At 41.4% G+C, this 27,002-nt stretch overlaps 1 protein-coding gene across 1 annotated transcript; it reads right to left on the reverse strand.

Annotated features, from left to right (window-relative positions):
- Positions 1 to 26,895, reverse strand: REEP5 (receptor accessory protein 5). The gene is made up of 5 exons (XM_073344720.2): positions 26,580 to 26,895; positions 25,700 to 25,793; positions 9,842 to 9,980; positions 5,139 to 5,307; positions 1 to 3,540 (listed from the first exon to the last, which is right to left on the reverse strand). The coding sequence occupies exons 1-5, from the start codon at positions 26,695 to 26,697 to the stop codon at positions 3,491 to 3,493; spliced, it is 570 nt and encodes a 189-aa protein (XP_073200821.1). The 5' UTR covers positions 26,698 to 26,895; the 3' UTR covers positions 1 to 3,490.
- Positions 26,896 to 27,002: the final 107 nt, after the last annotated feature.

Raw genomic sequence — 27,002 nt, forward strand, 5'->3', positions numbered from 1 at the left:
TACTGTAAGATACTGCTCTTTATTTATATCTTTCTGTTCAGTACATTACATCTTCAGCACAGACAAATTGGCTAAGATATACTAATTTTTCAAACAGCTGCTGGGAGAAGACTTACTGAATGGCCAGTGCCCACAGGAGTTATTTGCAAGTACAGAATGGGTTGCTGCAGCAATCTTTCCCTTCCCCTTTTAAGACTACTTGACTGAACAGGTCCTGTTAATTTGCATACCTTTGAAAAAATCTTCTCACTTACCTAAAGATTCAATATATCAAGCCCAAAAGCAATTTAAGAGAATGTTAAGTTGTTGTACAATTTGAATTTCCTATACAGCAACTTATTAGCAGTAATGCACTCAGCTTAACAAGCAGCATCAAGCCATTTAATTTGTGTGTCTACCTGCAAATCAGTTGGAACAAAGAATTGTTTTTAAAAAAAAAAACTTGAGGGATGTGTTGCACTAAACATAGTGTTAACAGCTGTCTGATCAAGAGGGCTTTGTTGAAAACACAGAAAACATTTAACTATTCAGTTCTGAACCTTATTTAAGAATACTAGAATAAACTTCCCCTTACACCTATCTAAAAGGGCTTTGCTCCCCTGAGTGGGGTGAAGTTTAAAAGATGGGATTCTTCAGAATAAAAATTAACTGGGTTGAGTATCAGGAAGTTTAGGCTGTGTCCCTACAAGGATGGATGGCTGACCTTGGAAAGTCTCTAACCTCGTTTCCCACCTCTTTAAAATAGGGACAGTATTTAAGGGCTCTATAAAGAGTCATTTGTTTACTTATATGGAACTTAGTTCTTTTCAGTTACTTTGAGCACCATACTTCATGGGTATTGCTGCTGTTAAACCTAAAAATTCTCAAGTGTTTTAACATCCTTCTAAAAAGGAAACTGGCAGCAATGTTAGTTGCACAAGCTGACAGGCTTGTGCAGAGCTGATTTCAAGTGCATAAAACAAATTAAAATGGGTTTTTACCCCCACAAAATTCCACTAAAATGTAGCACTGACTATGATAGTAAAGCTTTTCCTCAGACTACCTTTACATTGCAATTCTTAGCCGAAGTGAAACCTAGAGGACTACTTCTAGTTTGGTTTTTTTAATGTTACTATTGCACTTCCATTGCTGTTTCAGCTAAGCTTATACTGTGCTGTTCACACTTTTGTTAGCTGCAGGGGTGCTGTAAGTTAGCCAGTGTTATAGCTATCCTGTGCTTAATGCTAGGGATTGGCTGATTTGACCCCCTTCCTCATCAGCTAAAATAGTTTGTGGGAAATAGTAGCATGACCTGCAGTCACACTGTACCCCTCCTTTGTCCACAGTGGCCCTTGGAGATAAAGGGAAAAGTTCCTGTTTGCATGGGAAGAGATATAGAAGACCCCAGCACTTTGAATAATTAAGTACCCTTCACCCACCCCTTGAGCTCTTCTACCCAGAACCTTTGCTCTGAGGCATCCCTAAAAGTAGGGCAAGAAACTCAGTTTGAACTGAAAGTTCCAGCAGCCCTTCCCATTAAAATTCTAGAGGACAGAGGCGGCAGGGAATGCTACAACAGTTATTTAAGGGTAGGTGACAGTTAGTGAGGAGATCTCCGTTTCAAAGTTACCTTTCTCTGTTGCTCTATGCGTTAGGCCAGCTTGTAGCAAAAAGTGGTCCTAAAGCAATGGGGAGTTTTACAAGCCAAATATACACAATAGATATTTGTCTGCAAGCTATGCTATTTCAAGTTCTCCATTCAGCATGCAAACCTGGCCTTTTGGGGGAAATACACCTAAGTCACCCACATGCCTTACTAGCACTAGGTACTCACTACCTCCCGTTTTATTTAAATTGTTCTCTTGATTACAGATTATACTCTAAGGTGTACTTGATACCTCTTCATTAGTCTAGCTGTGATGTAAAAACCTTTTTTCAGATATAACCCTGAAGCTGCTATATTACATTTTTGAATTGTTTCATGCATTGAAAGATCCCAGATGGATTAACCCTTGCTGTCTCATTCTCAAGTTGGAAAATTCAAAGTGTTTCTGTGGGAAACTAGAAACCTTCACAGCTTTTATTTGCTTCTCTACATTAATTGGAATGCATTTTCCTTAAGGTACATGGGCTGGGCCACAATTATAAATATGGAAAAGTTTTTTAAAAATGCTGTAAAGCCAGCAAGCTCTCAGGAAACATCACTAGGCATAACGACAAGGAAGAGAACATGTAAAACTATAGAATTGTTGTCTACAGTGTGAATATCTCTCACAATTCAAATAAAATAGCAATGATAACAGTAGATGCAAGCACAGATTGTAAAGGGGCAAAGTGTTTTGACCTGTAGGAATTATTTTTAAGGCTTTGGTCACATTTGTGCTTCTCTGGTTCTGTCCAATTAAGTAACCTAGATGATTTACTTCTTCCCTGTAAGAGGTTTTTTGATGCCCATGCATTTCATGGGCTCTGATTTGGTGGGTAATGGGGAAGACCCACATCTCCTTATGTAGCCAGAGCAGACAACACCTTTTGCATATGTAGAAAAAGCTCAGGACAAAGGGGTTGATGGGAACAAGATAAGAGGCAAGCCCCATAATTACAGTGTAAATTGTAACTGACTTCAGCAGATATTTCTACAAATCATTGCAGTAGAGCTGATTTTTTTTGTACAGTTGCTTTCTGCTTCTGAGTGTAATTTTATTTGTAAGGCACTCCATTCCTGAACTGTTTCACATGCCAGTTACATTTAACAAACAAGTCAGGGGTTATGCTTTAGTCAGTTTGTACCAGGAGTTCAGTGCATCCATTTCTGGCAAATAACTTCACACCAGTATAACCCAGGTCATTTGCACTAATGTGCTCTTTTCTATGTTTAAGAACTACCCATTTAATATTGAACACACACACACTTTGTACTGAATACTGCAGGTTACAAGTGGTACATGCAACAATATAGAATCTCCATGACCAAGTGCATAGTGCGGTTGGCTTCACTCGTGGGGAATAGCTGTATTAAGCCACTTCCCTTTGATAAATTATTTCCTGTATATGCAAATACATGTGCATGAAAATCCAAGTAGAACGCATTACTTTTGCATACAAAAATGATACGTTACAGGAAGAACCAGTCAAATGTTAACTGTAAATACAGAGAATGCATGCACAAAGAAAAACTGTGACGTGCAGAGCCTGTGGGATATAGATATAATTTTATTTAAGTTTGTGTTCATGGCAGGATGAGACACTATTGAAAGGTCTTTCCCCTGTATGGAGATGAATAAGATAAGTTTTCAATAAGCTTTAGATACTGCCCATTGCACTGCATTTAAATAGAAGTGCTTACTTTCTATACAGACAACATAAAAGTAAGCAAACTTACAACACATTCCTTTAATATATCAAAAATGTTTCCAAGGCAACATTATTAAAATTATTATACCACAGTCCCCAGTAACATCGAGCTGTATAAAGGAGGTGGGGGGGCAAATTTCTTCATCCTGCTAACAGTTTAAATGCCCTTCTTCTCATCACCCAGTAAGTTCACTGTAGCTTTCTTGGCTGGAGGAGGGGAGAAAACAAAGTGTTAAATTTCTATTCTGCTACAAATTAGAGGCCTGTGTAATCACTACTGGCTGCAGTTGAGAGACAAATCTACATTTTGCCTCCAAATGCTGAGGGAAAACCAGCCATTTTAAAATAGGCAAATAAAATTGACAATAGGAGTGGATCAAAGCTGTGAAGTTTCGTAGAAACAGATTCTGTGAAAATTACAGCAAACCAACCATAGATTGATAGCACCACAGTGAAGATCACAGACCAACTTAAGAAAAGAGCACTATTTAATATGGGATGTACCAGGTCTAGCTGTAGTACCTGAAGATCTGTATATTTTGAAAGTTTCACTATAACATATCCAGAGCATGAACCAGCCCATCAGTCAGAGTTGGCTGTAATAACATACTGATTTAACAGGTATATGCAAACCTTAGTGGCTGAGGGTGTATAAGGGGGGAAAGAGAGGGAAAAGAGAACAAGAGGGCAAGACTCAAGGAAGAGGAACACGAAAAAGACAGGAATAGAGAATACAGGCAATAACTAGGAGAACAAGAATAGTTGAAAAGAAATAAGTTATTGTGCTTTAAACCTTATCTACCAAAACAGATGTTTGTCTCAGTAAAGGTCATGCATCAGAAATGTAGGAAAAATAGGAAATAATGAGTCATTTACATTCAGGGAGGAAAATAGAGGTAAGACAGAGAACAACAGGAAAATCAAAGAAAACTCCTAAAAAATTATAAAAGGTTTTCTCCCTTCAGATTCAAACACTCCAGAAAGTTCAGCTACATCTCCTTCCTTCATCCATATTTTACATGAGGCATTTACAGTGCAAAATTTCCTGCCTGGTTTCCTTGGGAGCTAAATAAGTGCAGAACACCCTCCAGCCTTCTTCCCCCCATGCGAGCCCCTGTGAACCATTTTAGCATGCTGCTTGAGCTCCAGCAATTGTACATCTAGGAGTCACTATGGAGATTTCACTTTTCTCCCGAGACATAAATCACTGTTTGGTGTTTTTCATTTTGTTGTTTTTTAAAGAAAAAATTGAGACATTTTGGTTTCTGGGAGGGGAAAAATACAAACACTTAATAGGTAGTAATGTTTCACCTCGTGTTGAATTCCAAGTAATATTAACAATTTGCCATATAAAACATTTGACACTTATGCCACAGCACCAAACTCAAAGTACTTCAGTGACCCAGAATGCACTAGAATAGTTGTATGGATTGCCTTGTGTGATGTGCTGAATAGATTCTCTGACTAGTACCACCACTTTATGGACATGCTAAGCTGTTGTAGGAACAAGCAAAATAACTAGACCATTTCACGCAAGCAGTGTCCTTCAAGAGACTTGTTGTTTAATGTAGACACACACCAAAGAAGTGGTACTTGCTGCATCTGTGCCCTCTACAGTTGTCTCTCTCCTTTACTTTGTTCCAAAGGGAATTTCTGCACAAAAACCAAGACAACACACATCCCACCAGATATCTGCAAAAGCAGCATCTTTTAAGACCAAAAAATGATCATTTTAAAGGCATCAGCCCTGAAATCATAAAGGTAAATTCCCACTCCTTGAGGTAAGTTTACATTCTTGGTCTCACCTTCTTTAGTAATGACATCCGCAGTCTCTGCAGCTTTGTCTTTCAGATCCTTCACAACACTGTCCAATTGAGCCTCGTGCTTCAAGAAGAAAGGGCGGATAATTCGGTGGTAGAGAAACTCTGCTCCATTGGAAGGGCTTGGAGCCATGCACCATAGCAGAAAGCCACACTGCACAGAAAAAACAAAATCCAATATTGGCGCTGAGAGAGGAAGGATGAGATTCAGAAGATCTGGGTTCTCTCCCTTACGCTGCCACAGACTCAGTGACTTGCCAAGGTCACTTTTGCCTTTTCTACACACAAGCTGTACTGGTTTAATTAAACCTATATAGTAAAGTGACATGCACAAACCCCCCTCCAGCATGGATTCAGTTATACAGATATCGCTTATTTTCATATGAAAAGGGGAGAAATAAGCTATACCTGTTTAAGGCTTGTTTATACCAGTAAAACTGCATCCATAGTAGGGGACTGTACTGTAGAACTGGGTCAGGGGTATGGTTTTGTTGTTTCAATCCAGTATTAATCTCTGTGCCTCAATTCCCTGACTGTAACATAAGGATAATACCTCACAAGAATGTTGGGAGGATAGATCTTTTAGCGTATGAGAGGCTTATGTACTACTGGAATTGGCAGTATACACATTTCTATGGCAACCATCCCAGTACAGATACCAAAAAGAACACTTAGGTTGCAAAGTCAAAATCAGAATTAGTCAAAGTCAGCACCTATGCAACCTAAATTAAGACTTTTAGTACATATATAGCAAAGGTGGGCAAACTACAGCCCGCGGGACCGTCCTGCCCGGCCCTTGAGCTCCCGACTGGGGAGGCTGGTCCCCGGCCCCTCCCCTGCTATCCCCTCTCCCCGACAGCCTCAGCATGCCACGCCACCAGCATAGGAGAGGGCTGCACTGCGGGGGCAGGGAAGAGCAGCAAGGGAGGCTCACCTGCAGCCTCAAGGGAGCAGGCGGGAGCAAGGTGAATGCATGCGGAGGACTCAGGAGGAGCACTGGGCCGCCGCAGCCACTGGCTGGAGAAAAGTGGTGCTTTGAAGGAGAAACCGTCGCTTCTCTCCAGCTGCGCAGCTGCCCCTGCTCCTCCTGAGTCCTCCGCCCATGTCTGCAGGGCTGCATTCTGAAAGGAGCTTTAGAGGTGGGGTTGGATAGGGCGTGGGGTCCCGGGGGGTCCCAGGAGGGGGCGGTCAGGGAACAAGGAGTGGGGGGGTTGTATGGGTCGGGGGTTCTGAGGGGGGCAGTCAGAGGGCAGGAAGTGGGAGGGGCGGTTAGGGTTTGGGGAGGCTCAGCCTTCCCTACCCGGCCCTCTATACAGTTTTGGATGTGACCCTCAGGCCATAAAGTTTGCCCACCCCTGATATATAGTGTGAAAGAGGACCTGCTCTGAGGATGAATCAGGATTGCATAGTGAAGGAGACGGTTTTCTGAAGGACACCTACCTCATTTGTTGCAAGATTTGGCAGGTGCAGAGTCTCGTCTCTTTTTCTGTGGTCCCCTATCTGATGGCTAAGCAGTTGAATGCTGCCTTGGAGAATTTGATGCCACCCCTGTCTCTGCTACAGAATTCCTATGTGATACTGGGCCGGTCACTGAAACCAAGTTTCAGATGTAGTCACAAAGTTCTCTTCATTATCTGGGTGCTCAACTTGAGACCTGGGGTCTGATTTACAGAAGCGCTGAGCACTCTCAGCTGCAATGGAAATCAATGAGAGCTGTGCTTTGGGAGCTTAAAATGCTAAGTACTGTGAAAAATCCAGTTTTAGGTGTCTCAGACTGGGCACCCGAAATAGCAGATCCTTTTGAGTTTAATATCTGCATCTCAGAAACTATGAGGAGTCCTTGTGGCACCTAAAGAACATGAAAAGATGGGGGTTGCCATACCAACTCTAATGAGAGTAATCAATTAAGGTGGGCTATTATCAAAAGGTTTTTTCCTCCTCCTGCTGATAATAGCGCACCTTAATTGATTGCTTTCTCCTTGTTCGGTATGTGGCATAGGTCTGCCTTACAGTGCTTCTCCAATGTTAATTATCTTCACAGCACCTCTGTGTGGTGAGTGGAGTGGCGGTTATCCCCATTTTCCAGATGGAGAACCGAGATGCAGAGAGGTTTCAGAGTGGTAGTCATGTTAGTCTGTATCAGCAGATTTAATTGATTTAAGGTGGTCTATTAGCAGCAGGAGAAAAAAAACCTTTTGATAATAGCCCACCTTAATTGATTTGTCTCATTAGAGTTGGTATGGCAACTCCCATCTTTTCATGTTCTCTGTATTATAGATCCATCTCTCTCTTCCTACTGTATTTTCCACTCCATGCATCTGATGAAGTGGGTTGTAGCCCACAAAAGCTTATGCCCAAATAAATTTCTTAGTCTCCAAAGTGCCACAAGGACTTCTTGTTGTTTTTGCTGATACAGACTAACATGACTACCACTCTGAAACCTATCTGCATCTCAGTTCTCCATCTGGAAAATGGGGATAACCGCCACTCCACTCACCGCACAGAGGTGCTGCGAAGACAATTAACATTGGAGAAATACTGTAAGGCAGACCTATGCCACATATTGAACAAGGAGAAAACAAAATATTGAATAGGTGCTCATTTAAGTGAACCCCATTCATCTTATACTCTGAATGAGGTAAGGGGTGTGGGTGGGGGGAGTAATGACACAGTAATTCAAGACTGTATAATAATCCAGCACACAAATAGGCTGAAATAAGGTTGCACCTTAATCCTGGTATTTCTTAATTTTTTAAGTGCTTGATTTTGCAACCTGAATGTTCTTTTAGTGTAGATTTTTGGTGCAATTTCCTAAGTGGATTTCACAGATATGCTCACAGCAGAGGAATGAGGATACTCAGGAATTCAATTCCAGTGATCAGATCCTTCTTGCCCATTCTTTTCCCTCTCTAAAAGTTTGGCCCCTTTTGCCCAGTACCCTCTAAACAGTCCCTGTTCACTTCTGCTTTGCCACCCCAGCTTCTCCTCCCACTCCTATCCTACTGGCTCAATCAGCACCTCTTGTCTAGACTCCCTTCACAGTCTCCCTGTCCAATTTCCTTTCCAAGCCAGTCCCAGTCTCCCTTTCACCCTGAACTCCCAGTCAGTTTCTCTCTTCCCTCCCCCACTGGTCTCAGTCTCAAGCTCCTTGTTCCAATCTATTCCACTTCCACGTCTGACTTTTTGACCCCTATGCATTTGAGTCCGGCAGCTTACTTCTCCCTGCTGTCTGGGTGCCAGCAGGGGGCACAGAGAACTCAGTTCTAGGGCCTCTCTCTAGCTGAGAGCAGCTGTCACAGGGGAAGTCCTGCTTCACCCCTCCAGCCATTGGCTGGAGCATGCTCAGCCATGCAGGGGTGGGGAAACGGCATATATTCAATCAGGTCCCGTGTAGGGGATGGAGAATGTTAAGTGAACAAAGAATTTTTGAAGATTTTAGAGGCTAAACTCTCATATCTACTAATTGTACATGAACTGCAATTTTTCACAGGCTTGTAACTGGTCTTATTTTCCACTAGGATTTTACAACAAGATAGTTAACTTGATGTATAAAAAAAAACAAAACCCAACTTTTCTGAAATGAATAAGAAGTCCTAACATTGCATTAATTAACTGGACCCTTGCGAGAAAGAAGCATGGCCCTCTCAAGAGAGGGACAATAGTTTCCTTCTGAATCTTTAGCCAGGATCAACTGAACAGTTCAGTTAAGGACTTTGAGTAGAATCTTGGCTTTAACATAAGCTGTTTCCTGGGAGAAATATCAAACCGTGTATCGTATTGCAATCATACAATTTTAACAGCAAGTCAGTATTGCAAAAACTTTGATGGACTAAACAAACACTTAGAATTCAGCATTATTTGCAAACAGTTGTGACAAAAATAGCAAAGTGCAGAGATGTGGGGAGAGAGAAGCACAAGAGAAAAGCAGCCCACCCAAAAAGTACATAACAGTCAATTGCTCAGTTAAAAAGCTACTCAGTTACCTGGAGCTTCCTCTACCCAGAAGTGTATTAAAAAATAGCCTATTGAAATGAACACAAACAATGTAATGTTTGAAAGTCTGGTAATATCACATCTTTGCTGGCAAAGACAGCCTGAAGCAGGTTAGGCAAGTTGTAGTTTGGAGTTAAAGTGTAGCTGATTATTTACAGCCTGCTGAAAGCGTTCATGGTGCTGCAAACATAGTTTAGTGACAAAGTACTGTAACTCCAACTCTGCTCTTTCAGAAAAACAAGGACACGTTAAAGGACATCTGAAGCCCATATGATCCAAATCTATATCTTCACCCCCTGATTCTCACACCCCCACCACCCAATACACAGGATTTATACTTTTTATTGTGGTCTTCGGAGTTACTTCTGCTAATCCCATGGAGTGGGGGCAAGTGCCTTAGGTCCCTTCACTGCATGGGCACATACAGTCATATTGTCTAAAAAATTTGGCTAGGGACTCAACTTCCCTATGCTGTACTCCTCCTCCCTGCAACTCTTGTCATTCTCTTCATTCTCCCCCTAACCTCAAGAGTTCATACTCTTTGTGCCAAAGTGACAATTTATATGCTAATCAGTTTAAAAGTTAACTATGACCCAGTACCGGGGAATCTTACTGCCATCTACTTCTTTTGTGGATTCTACATTAGATATATTGAGAGATTCTTATTTTAAGGGGAAAAGGGTGAACCAACAAACCTTCAGCATGTAGTAGAAAGGGAACCAAGACAGAAAGATATCAGAGAAGAATTCTGCTATGCTGAAGATGCCATACACAACCCAGTAGGTCAGCCACTGTGTGTCATCATCTTTGTTGGGGCTTTCAATAGCCTTGATTCTGAAAAGGAAAGCATAACAGGTGAGCAGTTCAGTTATGCCACCTCATTTACAAAATACAAGGATTTGTCCCAAATCTGTTATGATATAGTGGAGAGACCGATCACTTTGATTTGCCTGTGCATATGTACGTGGGAGGATGGGCTGAAACATTCCTTTCATACAGAGGACTTGCCCCAGATCTTTGTACACTAAAATCTTTCTATATATGAAAGAAGCCGAGAAACTCAAATATATTTTTAGGTCTCCTACGTCTGACTTTGATGATAAAAACATACGTACATACATAGACATCAAAACACAGACAAATGATTTGTGGCCTTCCATTCCAGTAGATGATTAAGAAAAGGTGAGGTAATGTTAGCAGGAATAATGTGGAGAGTCCACCACTGAACCAAAGGCGTTCCACCTTAATGAACCACATGTTTTTTCTGTTCACATGCTAAGGTAATAAAAATGTTCCAGTTCCCTGTAGACAACAAGATAGAGCTCACAGAAAGTTCATTTGCTGTTACATTCTTGCTGGTCACTAAAGAAAGTTACTCACAGGTTCCATAAGAAATAGCACAGAGACTGTCCCCCTCAAATCACTGGAATGCACATAGTGCTTCTGCATACTGTTACAGTCTAAACAGCAGAAATGAAATGCAGATCTGTGCAAGCCACTGATGTGATTGTACTACAGCTCCCTAGATGAAAGCCGAATGTACTCTAGATTAACAGCTTTTAAAGTGCAATGATTATCTTAGCGCACAATGATTCTGCATGAGCAAGAACCAAATTTCATACAAGCAGAGGCAAAAACATGAAACTATGTGGCTGACCTGTGTCAACCTGCATGTCATATCAAAGCACCATTTACCTGTGCAATGCAATAGAAAAAAATTAAACAAACAAGCTCTCGTTAGAAAACTAGTGTGGATTCAAGAAAGTCTTACCAGAGCCTGAATTTTAAGTGAACAAACTTACTCCGTAGCTCACGAAAGCTTATGCTCAAATAAATTGGTTAGTCTCTAAGGTGCCACCAGTACTCCTTTTCTCTTTGCGAATACAGATTAACACGGCTGTTACTCTGAATCTTGTTATTTTGTGGACCAGAAGAAAGGTGGTAGGTAGCCTTTATTTTAAATTGGATCTGAGCATGTACCTAAGTGTTACGCCAAAATGGACAGTCTCTACATAAAAGAATAAATGGACACAAATCAGACGTCAAGAATTATAACATTCAAAAACCAGTCGGAGAACACTTCAGTCCTTTTGGGCACTCGATTACAGACCTAAAAGTGACAATTCTTCAACAAAAAAACTTCAAAAACAGACTCCAAGGAGAGACTTCTGAATTGGAATTAATTTGCAAACTGGATACAATTAACTTAGGCTTGAATAAAGACAGGGAGTGGATGTGTCGTTACACAAAGTAAAACTATTTCCCCTTGTTTATTTCCCCTTCTACTGTCCTTGTAAACTGCTGGAAATGGCCCACCTTGATTATCACCACAAAAGGTCCCCCCCCACACATCTCCTGCTGCTAATAGCTCACCTTTCCTGATCACTCTTGTTACAGTCTGTATGGTAACACCCATTGTTTCATGTTCTCTGTGTATATAAAATCTCCCCACTATATTTTCCGCTGTATGCATCCGATGAAGTGAGCTGTAGCTCACGAAAGTTTATGCTCTAATAAATTTGTTAATCTCTAAGGTGCCACAAGTACTCTTTTTTTTTTTTTTTTGTGAAGAAAGAGCAGAGGTCTAGGAATCCTATAAGTCCTAGAGAACGCCAGTGAAATGCTACCACTTTGGATAACTTTGAGGGAAATTCTAAGGATTGAGTAGTAGTTAGATGACCCAGGTTAACAGATGTACAATTTATTTGTGAATGTGGCAGTACTGGAAAGAATGTTCTTTTGGGTAATAGGATAAAGTGTACTTACCCAATTTGGTTGGTCATTTTCTTGTATATATTATTCCTTTAATATTGTTTGTTGAGTCTGAGGGGAGACCATCAGTTGCACAAGATTTTTTTTGAAAGTCTATAATAATGTTTATTGAGCCCTGTAATTCATAGCTACTGACAGTTCTGCCTGTGAATGCCACCTCTGTTTTATGAAATGCTAGACTCCTTATAGTGCTTCAGATCCTGGTTCTACAGGTTAAAAAAAACCTTGTCACACTATTGATTTTATGTTTTAGAATAAGCACTGGAAAAAAAACTCACCGGTTGACTTAGCTCTCTTTGACCAAATTATCTTGAAGCACAGTATGACACAAATATATTGATTTAACTTATTCGTTATCTGGACACGGTAAACATCCTCAAATTTATCTGAGATCCCACAGCGGGATATTAACAGAACCTGCCATGACCCATCCAGCACAGTTAACCTGTGGTGCTCAAGCCACTTTGCTGGCACAGCAACTGGAAGAACAGGCTTTTCAAAGAGTGCTGTTAAGGACTGCATTTTCAGTCCATTGCTGCTCCCGCTAACACAGCACTAGTATTACACCATGGGCTGGGTGGGATTTTGAAGCAGTGACAGACAGGAGAGGAGGGAGAAAAGAACTGCATTGATGGTCTAATAGCAAAGCCTTCCCCATGTTTAATGCCAATAGGGACCTAAATTCCATGGCAAAGTTTTTGCTTCACTCTAATGGCACAGACTGGAAATGCTTCAATAGTTGCATTTATATTAAAAATGGACATTTGGAATTGTGGGCAAACACAGCTGGATACTTGTGCTAAAGCGATCAGCTTTTAAATAGTTAACAATTTTGAGGCATGGTTCAGGCTCTCCAGACTCAGGAAGAGACCACTGCATTTGCTGAGATTCTGCTCACATTTCCAAGGCTGTCTTCACAAACATGGAGACTATTATGTTTTGTTGATTTGTTTGTTTAAATGAATTCTACAATTTCGCAGTAAGGGGCAGTTCCAGGATATCACAGAATACATAGAGCTCTATTTGTGTTAGCCAATATTAGCTGGGATAGATAATCCGTGCCCTTTCTCTGTGAGCCAATAGGGACTAAGAGCTCTGTTGAAACAAAGCACTGTGAAAGGAGGAAGTGCTCTAGTCTTTGGTAATCTGCTGTGGCCAGCTGAAGGAGCTGCAATTTCCCTAATCAACTCAGAGAGAGAGAGCTGCATCTGTGTGGGCCCTGGGGAAGAAAGGAGCACAGAAAGATCAAGGGATAGAAGAGAACAAAAGTGTGAAATCCAAAAAGTGAGGGAGACAGCCCCCCGCACCCTAAAAGGAAGTGAATAATAGCTGACAGAGGTGGTGTTATATTTGGATTAGCTCTTCTCTATTTTGGCCCAATAGCAAGAGTTAAATAGAGGGGCTGCAGAGTGCCATTTAAAGTGGGGGAGGGCACACAGAGGAAGGGGGAAGAACGAGTCTGCCCCGCACTCACCCCACAGTGGCTCCTGTCCCACAGGGCTGGGCTGGCCTGGCTCACTGCTCTAGCCAGTTGTCTTTCAACACGGCATGCAAACGGGGCCGTCCCCAAACAATACCTTGACCCCTCCCTGACTCAGCCTAAGCTCGAGGGCCTGAAAGTGTTGAGGCCCCCCCAGCTTTGCAGCCTATGGTTAAACATTTGTTTTTGGTAGTGCCCATGATGTGTTAGGTGCTTCACAAACAATCAAGATGAAAAGAAAAGGAGTACTTGTGGCACCTTAGAGACTAACAATTTATTTGAGCATAAGCTTTCGTGAGCTACAGCTCACTTTATACTGTATGCATCCGATGAAGTGAGCTGTAGCTCACGAAAGCTTATGCTCAAATAAATTGGTTAGTCTCTAAGGTGCCACAAGTACTCCTTTTCTTTTTGCGAATACAGACTAACATGGCTGTTACTCTGAAACCAATCAAGATGAAGCAGTCCTTGCTCCAAGGAGCTCACTAAAGCAGTCAATTGCTTCTTGAGTGCCAGCCTGCGCAATGTTGCCAACACTTGTGATTTCATCAGGAGTCTTGAGATATCTGGGGCATTTCTTAAACCCCAGATCTTGGAATCATGCAATTATGTGAGAAATTTCGGCTTTTATTTTAGGGGGGGGGGGGACGCCTGAGGTAAATTTCTAGCCCTGCTGGTTTCAAAGAAGAGCATGAAAACATGAACCTTACAGGCTCAAAAACTATATGGAAAATAAAACATATCCAAAAGTTGATTTTTTTTTAAATCGTGTTTTTTAAGCCAGCCTCAGTGCTTGAATGCTTGAAGATGGGAGTACTGAGAAACTAAGTCTCCCGCAAACCATACTACAAATTTAAGAATCCCTGCACCATTTGAAAGTGGTGCTGGTGGGAGAGAATATCTGCCACCACTCCACCCTTGCCAAGCAAAACCAAAAGCAAGCACTTGTCCCTAAGAACTGATGTTTCCTTTGGAGCCTGTGTTGTACATTGCAAGTTATGAATATAAAATGGGGCTGATATTTACCTACCTCTTTGTATTGCTTAGAAGCATACAGATAAACCCCACAATTATGAATGATAAAGAGGGATATTTGGATTTATAAAACAAGACAATCTTTTATGGTTATGTGCAATAAAAAGGAGGTGTTTGTTACACCAAACGGATAATTGTGTATCTACACTGTGCAGTTAACCTGGGCTCTTACTCAAGTTTTAACCTTAACCACCACCACCACCACCCCCACACACACACAGTTCAAGAAAGTAACCTCTGACATAGCTCTGGAAGTGATTTAAGCCCAAGGCTAGCTTACTTTGCTGAGGGTGTGGCTTAGAGCCCAGGCTTTGTTTTAACTTGAGCTAGAACCCACCCACTTTTCAGGGAGGATGCAAGCAAAAGTCACTCTAGTGCTGAATGTCCTTCCCACAATTCCTCCCTGAAGGACAGACAACTTTTCCCTCAATTGAAAACTGAATGGGTGGAAAAAAATCTTAGGATTTTTCTCAGCACCAGGAACCATGGGATATGCCCCCAGATACACATGGGCAAGTGCAGATACAGTAAGCACATAATAATGCAGGTAGAGGTTTTGCTGTGGGGATGCACCCAACGTCCCTCTTGGTCAACCTGGATGTCCAGAATCAGATGCCAGTCACCTAGGTTAACTGTGCAGGGTAGACATAGCCTTAATACTGTCTATTAATCAACTGACGTAAAACATTAAATTCACAGATGGAGTTGCGTATGCTGCAAGAACCAGAAGGTAACCCCGCTCTGAAGTGGTCTTATCTAGATGCTATGTGATAAGTCCACTGGGGAGGAGGAAAAAAGATATAATCTGCAATCATTTTAAAAAGATATCTGTCACTCCAGCTAAAGTATCATGCGACACGTCAGCTCAGAGTAAGTACAAATTACATATGTCTGCAATGTGTATATATAATACTATTCCATATTAGTTTATTGGTGCGAGGGAAATGGGTTAAGTGCATCATCTCTGCTGATTTCAGTTTACAGCTGCAGGTTGGGAAGGCTCAGAGGGGCAAATATTTGGAGCTGTACCCTGCCCCATAGGCAAACTCTTCCTCTCTCCATCTGCCAAGACAAATGCCAGTGTAGACCCATTACTGACACATGATTTTCCACCCTTTTTAATTACTCTCCACTATTTTATGAGAAAGCTACAGAAAATGCTTTACATTCAACATCAACAAGTACAATATAGTTATTCAAAAACCTGAAGACAAAAATCTTAGCCATTGATAAGCCTGGCAATTGTTACACTGATATAAAATACCGCTTGTTTAACTAAAAAAATTCACAAGTCCTCTTAATAAATATACATATATGACTAAAAATATGTAATCAAGTGAAGAGGAAACAAGATAGATAATCAATGTATTTAAAAAAAAATTAGCTTGTTTAAAATTAAATCAAACATCATGGGAGACACCTAGGGATGAAAGCAGAGGCCATAATGAAGTGCCAGCCATTTGAATAAGTAACACAGGGTGACAAGAATACATTACTTATTTACTCCTTATGTTACACAAGCTCTGCATCAGTTCTAAGTCTTCAGCTTCAGTACCCTGGTCCCTAAATATGTCAAGAGACTGTTTTTTTCTATTCATGACCCATCAAAACAGCTGTATTCATACACAATAGAGTTGACAATGCCAAGAATGAAATTTGCAGGATTTTCTCTGTTGCTCTCTCAGGGCCATAGAATACATTTTCACTAAAATTAAAGTCAACATGAATCCTACCAGTTCTAGAGTGAAGTGTAAGACCCACTGTCTTGGTTACTAGGCTAGCTGCACCACTGTCCCTTTGAGGTCTCCACCAAGTATATCCCGCACAGGTGACAGGCCTTGGACCTTTACCGCTCCTGGGGTGGAATTCCTCAGCTTTCCCACTCAGACCAGGACCTGGGTCATAGCCCCTTATGTATCGATCATGATTATTTCAGCAGGTCCAACAGTGTTTGGCACCTGCAAGCCCTTTGTCTCCAGGAGCCTGTGGCAGCACATTTGCAGTGACATGAATAGCTTCCTCAAAACAAAGCAAAATTTATTCAAGCAAGGGGTAAAATAAAAAGAGGCCTACTCGCATGGTCTTATTTACACCATGGTAAATTCCCTCAACCCAGCTAACTCCATCTGTGGCAGGGAGAAACAGCCTGTACTGTAATAGGTTTCAGAGTAGCAGCCGTGTTAGTCTGTATTCGCAAAAAGAAAAGGAGGACTTGTGGCACCTTAGAGACTAACGGTAGCTCACGAAAGCTTATGCTCAAATAAATTTGTTAGTCTCTAAGGTGCCACAAGTCCTCCTTTTCTTTTTGTACTGTAATAGTTTGCTTTCTCTGGACATCCAGTCCAGTCAGTCTCTCAGCTCATACAACGCTCCCTCCCTTTTCTAGGGTCTTGATTCAAAAGCTCACTTTTTTATCTCAGGCTTTAGCATTTGGGAAAGTAAACTATTCTCACCTAAATGTAGCCAGCCAAGTAGTTTCTTCTCCCATTTGATGACCCAGTGGTTATCTTAACTCCTTTGAAGCCAAGTACCTGAAGCCGTCCTATCTGTTTTACCTTTCCTGCTCAACATGGGGCAGGAACAGGGTTAAAAACCCCTATACAGCCTCCTTTGATTTAACTATGCATTTAGTCAGCCAGCAATACAAAATTGAACATGGAAATAGTGTCGCACAATATTAATTTAAAAATACTCCATCCCAGTTCATCATATCCACCTTGATAATAGCTTTCTCACAACCACCACACTAGTGAGTTGTTTATCATGTTAGTTCCTATTAAATAACTCCCCCCACTCCCCCAACACACACATTCTCACACATGAAGAAAGGGTGGGAGAAACAGTCTTTCAAGTTGATTGTTGGCAATCAGGTAATAGCTTATAACAGCACTAGATAGTGGAATTGAGGATAATTTACACTTCTACCTATCCAGCCACAGCCCCCTTATATCAAACTACCATGCCAAACTAAGATGCTTCATCCACACTTCCAGTATTGGCCACAAGCTTATATACTAGAAACAAAATCATCTATTACATACAGCCTCACAGACTAGAACTCAGGCTGAACTCCAGCGTCAAAACATTTTTTCCATTTTACCTGAAAGGCAGAGGGACTAAAAAAAAAAAAAAAAAAAAAAACCATTGCTTTCTGGTTTCATCCAAAAAGTATATTTATATGTATTATATTGACACTAGAGCTGGCTCATAGTTTCTGAATGAATTTGTCAAAAAAAGTCCTTTGTTCGGAAAAAATAAAAATTTTCACGCCACAAAATTACTATATATGTTTGCCTTAATGTGGCTCTGACCTACAGTGAACCCCTGGGCAGAGATAGAGGATCAGAATTAAGTTGTTTATGGAACCTTCAATACATTTCTAGCCCTTCAGTCACATGCAATTTTCCTGTTTGTTTAAAAACAACCAAACTTTAGTTAATGTGACTCTATAGAGCATTATTAAATGATGAAGTTTCAGAAATAACATGCGAACGCTAATATTCCTGTGCAGTTTGTGAGAGCGTAGGTTTGTTTTGCATCCAAAACACGTGAAATGAAATTTTTAATCTCGTTATTAACAGCACAACAAGCAAGGGAGTCTAGATTTGCTTTATCGATTCAACCCAAACAACATACTACTAAAATGAAAGATGTGTACTGAAGAATAAATAATATGTCAAGTATGAAAATGCACATGGAACAAATGAGATGTTCACAAGTGGCTAATGCCCACATGATCTATTCACTGAGCAAATCAGATTGTAATAGTGATGAAACAAGAACTAATAACTTTATTGCGGCTAGAGTAGTTTGGGTACTTTGATTATTTTTATAGAAATAAGTTGTTTCGTACAATCTCCACTGTCTCTTCAATATTTATTTCTGAACATATGTTTACTGAACTTCAGCATTTATAGTACATCACATTGCAACAGGACAGTGGTCTCCCACTAACCTGAGAGAGACCTTGTCATGCACAATACAAAAGAACCAAGAACATTTCATTTTTATCTTAAATCATGACTCAGTATAATATTCAGCACGTCATCTGCCTTAACAAGTGACAGGAATATAAATTACAGATGAAGTCAGACTGAGAGATACTAGCACCAGAGCAGTTTTAGTATGCAAATTTTAAAGGTAGGTTATTTTACAAAGACATCTTTGTTGCAATGTTATTTGTATACTGAAAGAACAGGTAACATGTAATTTATGGTAGCTCTAGCATTGAGACCTACTAAACTACAATGTTCTTAGAAATGTAAAAGGAAGGAAATACCTAAAAATCACATGGTATAGCTTTATATTTTTAATTAAAACCTAAAAAATGGACTGGCTGCCAGTCCCAGTCCCACCCCAACCCAAAAGCTTCTATAATACTGATGTATGACCAAATAACAATGCAAATCATTGTCTGGAGAGTGAACTGTTCAAAAAAAATATTATATAGACATGAGATATAAAATATCTGTAGGGGATTTATTTAAAAACTCCTGTGATTATGGCACATAGAAGGTGACAGTGGTGCCTACAGAAATGTGTGGCTCCTCAACAGCATTTTCTGATACAAGAGGCAGTTTCCAGCAGATTGAATCATCCCATGGCTACATTTATTTTAAAATCCATGAACATCCAATAGAAGAAATACTACAAAAGAAAGCTACTCTCTCTTTGAGACTGCGAATGTCAGCTCTGTTGGATTGTCGTATCATGGAATTAGTCAAACAGAATTCTAAACCAATAGTGCTCACCTTTTCTGCAACCAGCTAATTAAAAAGAGTTACTGTAACCATCTTCCGATTTTAAGTGAATTAACTAAGCCAGAAAACTTTAAGTTACCAGATTCCTTTTGACAAGATTCAGCTATTTGGCAGGGAAAGGCTAAAACGTGGAGCTGTGATGCTTTCTGAAGCTGTGATGCTACTAATTATTACTATGATTAGGGTTAGCAATCCACATATACAGTACTTCCCTTTATGCGTATTAGGCATTATATATCCTTTTAAATTCTTTTGCTTATTATTAAAGAATGGAGTCCAGCAATTGAGAGATGCCAAAAGCTGTTACTGTAAGTGTCATGGGAAAACCTTGGAATTTACAGTGCACACCAGATCACTCATGTAAATAAAGCATTATAGATGTGCAGAATTAAGAACCTAGGGATATGCCACTTTCTCCATTGCTTTCTTTCCTAAGATGAATGCTACAGGCTTTGTGTTTTCAGTATTTTATGTCATCAGTCTCATTAGTGCAGAAGAGAACACAATAAAGTGGTCTACATACAAAATAGCTTTCGTTTTAAAACTGATAGTATCAATATATAAAGAGCAAGGAAAATGAAGTCACACAGAGAAAACCTGTCAATAAAAGAGAATACGGACACTATTGCTATCACATTTCAAGTGGTACCAAACACGGGTTTTTCCACCTGTAGGTAGGATAAACACTTTCCTGGCAGCACCATTAGTTAACTAAGGGGTGGGGGAGAACCTGGAACAATAATGCTTTAATTTGGAGGGGAGAGAAATGGAAGCATTCATATCTGTTCCCACTTTCCTTCTCAAGTGGGAAACTTTTTACTGAGTATCTTTACAACCAGGAACAGAAGCAACACCCTCAAAGCATACTGGTTAAAATATACAAATACACACAATCTTAGGCCAGGTCTACACTAAAACTTAAATTGACCCTGCTACATCTCAGTGGTGTGAAAGATCCACACCCCGGAACAAAGTAGTTTAACCAACTTAATCCCCAATGTAGACAGCGCTAGATTAATGAAAGAATTCTTCTCTCAACCTAACTACAGCTTCTTGGGGAGGTGGATTAACTACAGCAATGGGAGAATCCATCCTATTGCTGTAGTGTCTACACTGAAGTGCTACAGCAGCATAGCTGCCGCAGTTTAAGTATAGACATAGCCATAGATAATAGAAAGGCTTTAAAAGGCATAGGGATAGAAAACAATAGCTGGCATCTGTAGACTCCTACATACTTAAGTTTGCTATTTGCTATTAAGTTTTTGGGGACCCTTTAATACATGGTACAGACTCCTTATGCAATAATGAACTTGCATTCCACCATACTCAAACTATTGTGTGTTTGTAGTTACTGATATATTTGTTTTGAAAACAAATGTTTTTTTGTTAAAAAAAGAAAAACCTGAAGGGTGATTCTTTCCCTACCCCCTCTGAAACTACACACACCTCCTACCCATCCACTATACTTGTGTTTAGAGCCTTCCTTGATTGTTTCCAGTACCTTCTCACCTACACAATATTGAAACACGCTACTAATGTTTAGCCCTCCTTCCACAGTCTCTCTCTCCCCTTGAACTTAGCATTTCATACTACCAACCAGACCTTTCTCAACCACATGGCACTTGCATTTTTAGCCATACTTCTTGCAATTGACAATGAACTCTACCACTAACAGATCTCTCGAGTATAGTTCCTTCTTTGTCTTCCTCATTATCACATCCTGCCCTTGGCAAAATTGTCTAAATTCACACAAGGGTATCACATTTTATGCAGAAGGTGCCCATGTTTATATATGCTTCACTCTTGATTCTTTTCTCACTCTTTCAGCCATCAAATACTGACTCTTACCTCACATCTTCATTCCTGGCTACCATCCCTACCAAAAAACACTAACTGTATCCAGATACTACCTGAAGCTACTTTCTGCCAACACACACACACACTCTCTCTAACCCCAAGTAATTAGTCTGCAACATCCCCCCTTCACATGTGCAATACACACTCCCTGTCAGTGGGGGGGTAGCAGCACATTAATTCATGGAGAAAGGACGGGGGAGGTGGGGAGAGAAGAATCTGTGTATTTGGAGAGGCAGATGTTAACTAAGTGGGAGGCTTGACAATGGTGCAGGGGCTTCCACCTTCTCTCCCTGTGCAGCTGTGGGTTCCAATAATCCAGGCCTACATGGAAGCTCCTCTCCCTTCCACTAAACTGTGGGCTCCTGCTCCATCAGCAGCCAAAGGCCTTGTCTAGAATGGTGATTTGCCATAACTCCAGCCAGTGACTTAGCTGTCCTGGTGCAGCCTTTAGCATTGGCCGGCAAAGACACCACTCGCACTGGTGGAGTCTATCCTCCTTGAAACCCCAGCATAAGCTACATTAATTCAAAGAGCAGTTACCTGTCTACACTGATCACTAGAATCAGAGCAGATCCCTATTTTGGCAAGGCCCAATTCAGTTTATTTAAATTAAAAGTGATTTGTTTTGCCTCAAGATGTTGGTAGGTATGTTGAATCAGGAATGCAGTGAGAACAGTTATTTTGCTATGGGGCCAAAAAATCAAGCGTTTCATCCTTCCAATAGGGCGAAAGTCTAACTGGGTTCAAAAAAGAATTAGATAAATTCACGGAGGATAGGTCCATCAATGGCTATAACCTAAGATGATCAGTGACGTAACTCCATGCTCCCAACCCCTAAACTCAATCCACTAGACTATGCTGCCTCGTATTACATGGGTATTTCTGTTAGTTTTCTGTAGCTTAATCAAAATATTAATAGCATAAATTAAGCCAAAGCAGCAGAGTTTAATTATACTTAACTGATTTTCTGCTTTTTGACATTAGCACTAGGAGTTAGGCAGCTTTACTGCTTCAAGTGACCTTATTCTTAGCAATTACAAAAAAAAAAAAAAAAGTAAGCACATTAAAAGAAAGTTTCAGATGATCCTCATCACTTAATCACCGAAGACGCTTCCTGTTCCATTTTTTAAGTGTATACATGTTTTACATACACACACAGCTAGCAATTTTTTAATATATAATTTTTTTTTGTTAGGTAGTTCACCACCACTGGTTACGAGTGGGGCTACATTGAACAGACTAATGCTCTGCAATGCATAGGAGCGCAGAGAAAGTATTGATAGCATTATTTAAGCACCGCCAACAAAAATGTTTTCTAATATTTACCTCTTCCCTCGTTTAGTAGTCTGGCTATTCCCTTTTTCAGAGTTAAAGTTGTCTGGAAATAAAAAGTTTGCTTCTAAGTTCTATGGCAAAGGACAGTAGGATTGGGTCCTTGATCATATCACATAAGAGGAATAAGTTTAGACATTGGCAATGTAGTTTACACAACACACATAAAGGAACATCACCAACTTAAGATAAAATAATCAGACTTCTTGAAAATTTTTCCCTGATAATATTACAAACAACACTTCTTTTCCATTATACTGATTTTAGATTAACTGGAAAAAATAGATTCCCCCTCTCCCTGCCAGTTTACTTTGTGCATTTGATAACACTTTATATTCGTTTTCACTCTATAGCTCATTTCCCTGTTGCGTGAAAGACTCTCAAAAACAAGGAAAAGAAAAGTGAATAGGAAGATGCAGTTAATTGTAAAACCATACAAATTAGTAAGGGGACTTGTGTGACAATGCACAGCTACTTTCAAACTCGCATTCTGAAACTGACTAAATCCTTTGTGCATGTCTGTTTTAAAAAGAAAAAAAAAGAGGAAGGAGTGTGGTTGCCACAGGAAGCAACCCAATATTAAAATCCTAGTGTCATAGAAGTTAGAGATAGAAGCTAACAATTAAGTGTGTTCCCACAGTCTGCTTGGTGTGGACTGGGTTAGGGGAGACGGGGACTTGATATGGTCTCTCTCCCACATGGCTAGCAATACAAATGAGCAGCATACCCATCCTGTGAATGAGTAGCCAAGGAAAGCATGTTTTTGCAGCAGTGTGCTTGAGTACTTTGTTAAATGTAACTTTAAATGAGACAAGTTACTAGACATACCATGAAAATTAAACTTGGACCCACTTTGTTCTAGAAAAAAAATTGGGAAAAAATTTGTTTTTCCCCCTTCACCTTCTGAGATCTGAATCATTTTAACAGTGATGCAGCTATCTGCTTCGGTAGCAGTCACATTAAGACGCTGTGACAATATTCTGAATTTAGCTCACTTTAAGAAAAGGAGTACTTGTGGCACCTTAGAGACTAACCAATTTATTTGAGCATAAGCTTTCGTGAGCTACAGCTCACTTCATCGGATGCATACTGTGGAAAGTGCATCCGATTAAGTGAGCTGTAGTTAGTCTCTAAGGTGCCACAAGTACTCCTTTTCTTTTTGCGAATACAGACTAACACGGCTGTTACTCTGAAACCTGTCATGAGCTCACTTTGTTTTCCCACCTCCAACATGAACCACAGCTTTCAGTTTTACCTACAGCAAGTGTCCCAAGAGTGTGTTATTAGTGAACAGACTTTTCTATCCAACACCTTTAAGGCAGATTTCACTAGTATTGTTATACTATTCAGCATATTTAAATATGTGCATAGCTCTCAAGAAGATCCAATAAGTTATGCACTAAAATTAATCAGACATCACTGTTAAATTAGTAAGAAGGAACAGTTTATCCTTACAGCAAGTTTTGATTAGTGGAGATCCTGTAGTATGTAATTTTAAGTACTCATTCAACGTGAAACAATAAAATCTAACTTAAAATGCACATATGTTAAAAATGTGTTTGTAACAAGTTAATGTAGTGCTTGTGAAAGGTACCAGATTGACTGCCCTTGCTACAGAACAAGTTCAGACTGCATCCCCATATTGTCTTGTGGATTTTTTAAAATATTTTTAAATCTTCTCTCTCTCTCTGTTGTTTACTGTCAAATGCTGCTCCTTCATGTTACTTCTAGCCCCTTCAACAGCAAAGTCATTTTGGAGCAAGGAGGCCTCCTTAAATATGGATCTATTCTCAGATCCTTTATACAATGCTGTTTGTTTTATCATGGCCTAGGTTGTATGCTTCCACTAGATCACTGCTCTAGTGAATATCTTGAAGTGTACTCTAAACTAAAATATCCATATCAGTCTTATCCAATATTGTAACAATAGTAATTATTTCTCGCTCTCTCTCATCACTAGAAGCAAATGCAACGTATGATTCAACCTTTCATTAAGACATTACACTTCAAAACCGTAAGCTGGAACATAATTAGAACAGGTTTTTAAACAAACATAATACCTTACCATTTAGCACATGAAGAAAAAATAATGGGGGGTGGGGAGGATGCCAGATTTTCATGTTTCCACTTTAACCATGTAAACTGAAGTGAGTTTTCTCATTACCGACTAACATACTAGCATAAACTAAAAATGATCGAAGGAGTGATAAAATTCAGGAGTATGGCACTTTGATGCCACAGGCACTACAAAGAGTTTAAGCTAGATGACTGCGATTTTGCAATGGTAATTAAAAAAAAAATCTTTAAAAAACAGCCACTAAAATTGGAAAAATGTGACTGCTTCCTTCTATGGAATTGAGATATAGTAAAACAGATTGTTCTTGTAATGGAAAAGTTCATTCAACAAATACATACACAAGAAAAGCACCAAAAAGAGGATAGGTATTTAGAAATGTGGCCACCCTTTCAAGCATACTCAAAGGAGGAAAGCCCCCTAGCCAGGGAGCTAGAATCTTTAGCCAAGTTCTTTGAATATAATGCTGATCCTGAATAAGTAATATATGATGCACTATGTTAATGTTTTATTGTAACTTTGCATTAATACAAAGTTTCAAAAAATAAACCAGCTAACATTCATGACAGAAAAGGCAAAACCCATGGAAATATTTTTTAAAAAGTCACAGGCACTGCCTCTGCATCCAACTGATATTTGATCTCATGTATGTTTCAGAAATTCCAACTCTTTATTAGCTTTCTGGGCAGAGTCTCAACTTTACAGTACTCATCAGTTTACTAAACATTGTTCAGTTGTTTTGTAACAACATCTGCCCACCCGGGGTTGGGAAGGAGATAATTTAAGAAATAGATGATGACTTTCAAGTTTTAATTTAACAGCTATAATCTATACCAAGGGCCAGCCTACAGAAATAAGCACCCAATGACTTAACGTTTCACCTTGTAGTAAGGAACCCTATTCTCATAGTCAGAAATCCATCGAGACACTGTCTTTTTAAAAAGCTTTCACAAACTGTGAACATAAGGCCCTTGGGAAGTTTCGCCATCTGCACATTCCAAAGCACCTTCATCCACCAGACTGTCTCAAACTTGGACAATTTGAATGCCAGAAGAGAAAATAATGAACAGGACAAAATCACCACAAACTTGAAATGCTACAAACATTGCCTAAAAAATTATCCGCAGGGAGGAAAAACAGCAATGGAATAGTTCTCCCTCTAGAGAGGTGCCCCCCTCCTCCCCTTTCAGATGGCCTGTTTCGGGGACAGCACTGTGCAGGAGGGTGCGTTTGAGGCACTTACGAGATGTAGGCAGGATAAGCGAATCCGATCAGGTTGCACAGCAGAGATGCTCCATAGCCGATCACCAGGTACACGGCCAGCACGCCAATGATAGCTACCCAGGGAGAAAGCAGACAGCGCATTAGAGGGGGGAAAGCGACCGGTTATAAATAGGCGGGGCGTTTTCTCAACGACTCGCGACCGGTGGGAAAGAAACCAAGCTATCGAGTCAGCCACTCGCTCCCCCACTGCGGCAGGGAGCCCCACTCGCCTACTGCCAGCCCCCGACTAGCCAGCCCGGGGAGCACTCCTAACCTGTGACGCTAAAGGGGTACATCGCGCCGGACCGGGGCGGGAAGCAGAGACTCCAGGCTCGGACACGTCAGCCGCGCTGGCTAGTCAGTTTCCACCTCCTGGGAGTAACTCGCTCTTTCCCCTCCGCCCCGTTGCATGCAAACGCGCCGGCTCAGATGCCATCGACTGGGGGGGGGGTTCTCCCTGTGCGATTTTTTTTTGGGGGGGGGGAATTGACACTATGGCTCAGCAGCTTCCATGAAATCGCCCCCAGGAGAAGGCAGGGGACGCAATAACTGGGGGGGGGGGAGCTGGGCTGGCGTAACCGGAGAGCACAACGTTGCTGCTGTCGCTCCTCTCGGCTGCCGCAGACACCCAACCCCAGCCATTCCGCCTCCGCCCCCACTGCCCCTCTGGCCGGCCACAGGCTTCCCCACTCCTCCGCCTCGAAACCCGGTTACGTAACCCAGAGCCGGGAGGCCACTCCTCGGCAGCGTGTCCCCGGCAGAGCCGCTGCCCGGGCTCGCGGGCACTGACCCCAGCCCCTGCCCGCAGGCCGGGCGTGTCCCAGGGGCCAGCAGCGGCGGGGAGCGGGGCAGTCACTCACCGATGGCGATGTAGGATCGGCTCACCCCGGTCTTGGTCTCGATTTTCTCCAGCAGGCTGGTCATGCAGTTCTTCTCGTGGAGGAACGTATCAAACCGCTGCCTCATGGACGCCGTCATGGCGAGGCCGCTGGGGCTGGAGAGCACGCAACGCCCGGATCCGGTCGCCCAGCCTTGGCGCTGCGAGGCAGGGGCGGCGGCGGCGGCGGCTCTGCTGGCTGGAAAACCCTGGCCGGGGAGGGGAGGAGCCGGCGGTGGCACGCGGCAGCATCGCGGGAGACGTGATCTGAGCGTCGGCCCTGCCCAGCTGCCCTCCCCCGCCCGGGCCGCACTGCAAACACCACGCCCGGCCCCGGCGGCTGCCGCAGCAAGGGCGGATCTGCAGGCGCCTTCGCGGTTGCTATGGCAAGAGAGGAGGGTGGGGG

This window comes from Lepidochelys kempii, chromosome 5 (genome assembly GCF_965140285.1).
Source record: "Lepidochelys kempii isolate rLepKem1 chromosome 5, rLepKem1.hap1, whole genome shotgun sequence".
NCBI classification, from domain to species: domain Eukaryota; kingdom Metazoa; phylum Chordata; order Testudines; family Cheloniidae; genus Lepidochelys; species Lepidochelys kempii.

Coding starts and splice junctions, on each gene's coding strand:
- REEP5 (XM_073344720.2), bottom strand. CDS start 26,697: ATGACGGCGTCCATGAGGCAGCGGTTTGATACGTTCCTCCACGAGAAG. Junction 25,794..26,579: donor CCGATCCTACATCGCCATCG/GTGAGTGACTGC, acceptor CTCCCTGGGTAG/CTATCATTGGCGTGCTGGCC. Junction 5,308..9,841: donor CTTTCTACTACATGCTGAAG/GTTTGTTGGTTC, acceptor TTTTCTGTGCAG/TGTGGCTTTCTGCTATGGTG.